At 38.3% G+C, this 5,000-nt stretch overlaps 1 protein-coding gene across 1 annotated transcript in view; it reads right to left on the reverse strand.

The window, feature by feature from the left end:
• The window catches only part of lamp1a (lysosomal associated membrane protein 1a), a 15,391-nt gene extending 13,120 nt beyond the window's left edge, over positions 1-2,271 (reverse strand). The window contains exon 1 of the mRNA XM_056464186.1: positions 2,065-2,271. Coding sequence (XP_056320161.1) covers positions 2,065-2,104 — 40 coding nt within the window. The 5' untranslated portion in view covers positions 2,105-2,271. The remainder of the gene's footprint in view (positions 1-2,064) is intronic.
• Between the last annotated feature and the right edge of the window lie 2,729 nt (positions 2,272-5,000).

Here is a 5,000-nt window from a genome sequence, read left to right on the forward strand (position 1 = left end):
ATCTGTGTAATTGCAGTATTAATTAGTAAGATGGCAGAAATAACCTGCACAATTACAGTTAAAATCTGTAAAATGACTAATAACTTTGTAAATTAATAAATTATGGAATAAGAAATCACTGTTTTTTACAGATTTTCTACTTCTTTTAATCTCTTTAATGTTATGATTATTCTCTGCACCCCCTGCTGCCAGAAAATTACCGCTATTTTACAGTTTTTTTGTGTTTTTTACAGTGTAGTTAAGGCATGTGACGTGCTTTAGATGTAAAATGAAGCTGCAGATGCTGGTTCTTGTTAATAAAACATAAAAAGTTATAATAATCATTCATTTTCCTTCAGCTTAGTCCCTTTACTAATCAGGGGTCACCACAGCGGAATGAACCACCAACTATTCCAGCATACATTTTACGCAGCAGATGCTCTTCCGGTCGCAACCCAGTACTGGGAAACACCCATACACACTCATTCACACACACACACACTCATACACTACGGCCAGTTTAGTTGATCAGTTCCCCTATAGCGCATGTGTTTGGACTGTGGGGGAAACCGGAGCACCCGGAGGAAACCCACGCCAACACAGGGAGAACATGCAAACTCCACACAGAAACAGCTGAGGCGTGAACCAGAGACCTTCTTGCTGTGAGGCGACAGTGCAAGCGCCACCATGACGCCCCTATTATAATAATCAGCTACTTTTAATCATTTGGAGAAGTATGGGAAATGTAGTTCTCCACGAGGGATTAAACAGGATGTCACCATAGTAACGCATATAAACATGTCCACAGAACAGCACTTGTAGAGACACTGTAATTAAAAGATCTGTTCAACTCTCTGTGATCAGCTGCAGCTCTGAACTTTAACACGGTTTACAGAGCATGTGTGTGATAAAATAAAGAGTATAATAACAGCTGTCATTTATAACCTCCTGTGTTACATCAGAGACTGATGAAGCAGAGAGCGAAGCACACACACACACACACACACGCACACACACATTTATTACTCTAATAAACCTGACACTGAATATTACAATCATTAGCTCTTTGATCAGAATATTGATCAGTGAGTAGTAGCCGATTATGAGTATACTAGATGAGTAGTAGTATAGTATGCACATCAGACCACAGCAGAATCAGTAGTGGGTTAACCAGATACTGATTCTCTCGTGATTTCCTTTGTTCCCCATTACAAGTATAGTATATAAGTCCAGAGACACCTGCTGAGTTCACCAGGTGAGCAGAATAACACAAGTCACAAGCAGATGAAGCCGGCCAATCAGAACGCAGCTTTCTACACCAGTGTAAATGTGACCTGCAGAATGAACTCAGGTTGTTTCTAGAAGAGATACAGCTCTGGTTGGAAGTTAATGAGATTTATTCATCTGATTTATTAAATGACCCATTAATTGTATTTTTTTAACATCCCAACCCCAAAACCAACCCTCAGGGTAATATAAAAACAGTAATTATATCAAGAATTATCCAGATTATTTATTAAATTACACATTCATTGTATTGTATTAACATCTACCCCTATCATGACCCTAATAGTAATGTAAAACAATAAATATTATACAAAGTATTGTTCATATGATTTATTAAACTACCCAAGTTTACCCCGACCCTAAACCCAACATCACAGTAATGTAAACACAGTCATTATTGTGGTGCAGTGTTCATTATTTAATGATGCTGCATTAATGTGAGCATCCGCAGCTGTATCCCTTCTACACTTTACCATGAATCGGGAATTGTTCTGATCACGTGACGCAGATCTGACGCTCATGAGTCACGTGACGTCATCAGAACCTTCATAAGCGCCAGAACAGAATAAATGAGAGGAAATTCAGGAAGAGAGAGTTGATGAACGAGTAAAGACACACCTGACGGCGACACACACACACACACACACACACACACACACACACACACACACACACACACACACACACTGAACTATTAGTCGATAAAGCAGCAGATGAGGCGCGGTGTGTTGTCGTGAAGCTCAGACTGGTTGGTCAGTGTTACTGTAATGTTGATCAGAGTAAAGTGAACTCCCTCACCCATCAGCAGAGTCCAGCAAACACCTGCAGCTCGCGCCATTCTCTCTCTGTGTCCGTCAGAAAGTCCCGCGTACTGAAGCCTTCACTGTGAGCTGCTCAGAGCCGAGTCTGTCTGCAATAAACACACTTAATTATGATGATGATGGTGGTGGCGTTTCTTCAGCAGATTCTCTGTGTCATGAGGCGGAATGTTCCAGTCATGTGATGTGAGCGGTTTAGCTCCGCCCCCTGCAGTCACGTGACGCGCTGCGCATTTATAAACACCCACATTTGGTGTTGTTTACCACTTTTATTATTAATATTTATTAATAAATAATAGAGTAGAGAATGTGAGAACGAATTTAATGTCTGATAATAATCGACTGAATAACAATAATAACCTGACTGAGTTTATTAATAATATAATATCTGAATAATAACAGATCTCTCTCCTACAGGATGCTCTACAGGAATATATTGGTGTTTATCATTACATAGTTACTACCAAAGACAAAACTGGAACTAATCTAACAAAAACACTGAAGCTCACACTCTAATATCACTACACATACATTAATATGTTGAGGGAAATATTAAATAAAGCTTTAATTAACAGATAAAATCAAAAGAAACATTTTATGTGCAATAACTCATTTGAATTTACAAGTATTTTATTTCTATTGGGTGACCAAACTCTTATTATAATCAATATTTCATTCATTTGTTTAAATGCACCGATATATCTGAGAAGTGGATTTCATCAGATCACTGTTTTGATCCACTTCAAATGTCGTATACTCATTTATATAAACATTATTTATAATAGTATATAATTAGGCATATGTGAAGATCAAACCTTCAGTATACAGAATAAATCTGCAGTAAGAGTGAATGTATGACTTATTAAACTCCTGTAGAGCATGCAGACTGTTAGATTATGGGCTGTAATTGAAATATAATGACATGAATTGATCGTGTGAGACAGTACTAGTTTGATTAAGGTGTTTACATGTCTGTACAGGACATCTCCCTAACCCTCATCACCAACACAACAGAGCAAACGCGGATGATTCTTCATCATTAAATTGCATTAAAAGTCTCTCTGTCGCAGGGAAGTTAATGAAATGCTTCTGAATGACAGTGAAACCGCTGAACTGCAGAACAATTAAACATGAAACACCTGAAATTACCTGAAACTCCGGAGGAGCCGTTGGATAGCGTGATGACGTCATGACGCTAATCGATCATTTTAAAAGCAGCCTATATTAAACTTTATTTATAATCTTAATCTGAATTAAGGTAAGTAATAAAAGTACTGATGTCCAGTAAACTTAATCAATAACCGAATTAAACACATTATTATAAACTAATCAAATATACTCAGCGACACACTTAATAGTGTTTGGGTGTTTTCATTCATTCATTCATTTTCCTTCAGCTTAGTCCCTTTATTAATCAGGGGTCGCCACAGCGGAATGGACCGCCAACTATTCCAGCATACATTTTACACAGCAGATGCCCTTCCAGCTGTAACCTAGTAGTGGGAAACACCCATACACGCTCATTCACACACACATACACTAAGGCCAGTTTCCCCTATAGCGCATGTGTTTGGACTGTGGGGGAAACCGGAGCACCCAGAGGAAACCCACACCAACATGGGGAGAACATGCAAACTCCACACAGAAACACCAACTGACCCAGCCGGGACTCGAACCAGCCACCTTCGTTCTGTGAGGCGACAGTGCTGACCACTGAGTGGCTCTGTATATGGGTGTTTCATACTGATATAATACAGCACAGCTGATAAAACTCTACTGAAAGCTCTACAGCTCTAGATAAAAGGAACTACAGAATCTCTGTTTGAGGAAGTGACTGAACCACAGGAAGTTCATGGTTTGACCTTTGACCTGAGGAGTGCTGGTCATAACTCTCAGCATATGATTATAAGTAGATATTAAAGTTTGAGGATAAACTTTATGATAGTTTGAATAAGCCCTTTTGAAGTAGTGTGTTTAGCTTGGAAAAGTGTAGATGAATGGTTGGATAGTAGTATGATTTAGCTTAATAGCGTGTTTTTAGCTTGCAGCTAGCATTAATTAGTGTGTTAACATGTTTCTTGCATGACGTTGACTTATCATGTTGTTGACCTGTTCTAGTATGAAATAGCATGATGCGACTATAATTTTAGCATGAATTAGCATGTTTTCAACTCACAGCTAGCAAATAGCCTGTTAATGTGTTATTAGCATGTTTCTAGCATAAATTATGTTGACAGCATGTTGTTAGCATAAAATAACGATATTAGCACAATTTGAACATAAATAACATATTTCTAGTATATATTGACATGTTACTAACATGAATTAGAATATGTTTTCAGCTAGCAGGAATTAACATGTCATTAGCATGTTTCCAGCAGAATTAGCATGTTTCTATAATGAATTATCATGATGCTAGTGCAATTGTAACTAATTTGCATGTTTCTAGTATGAATTTGCGTGTTGCTAGCCTGAATTAGCATATTGATAACCTGTTTCTGGTATGAATTAACATGTTGCTACTATAAATTAGCATGTTGTTAGCATGCTTTTAGCACGTTTCTGGTTTGAATACAACAGAGATGATGATCGAATCTGGAGCGATCGGTTCAGATTAAGTGTGTTTCCTGTGTTTCTCACTGATGCTTTACATGTGAAACACTCATTACCAGCCTGACCACACACACACACACGCTGTTCTGCTCTGGACGGCTGTAATTTGTTTGTCCAAGGAATTACTCTGTGAATGAGGCCTGAAATCACATTAGTGTCTGAGACTGGCTGAAGAGCAGACATTCAGGTCAGAACACACACACACACACACACACGCACACGCACACGCGCACACACAATAGATTTATTCTTTGAGTTTTTTTATTTGCTTTGTCATAGTAATATAAACTGAACAGCAGGGTT

The sequence above is a fragment of the Danio aesculapii genome, chromosome 1, assembly GCF_903798145.1.
Source record: "Danio aesculapii chromosome 1, fDanAes4.1, whole genome shotgun sequence".
In the NCBI taxonomy this organism is placed as follows: Eukaryota; Metazoa; Chordata; class Actinopteri; order Cypriniformes; family Danionidae; genus Danio; species Danio aesculapii.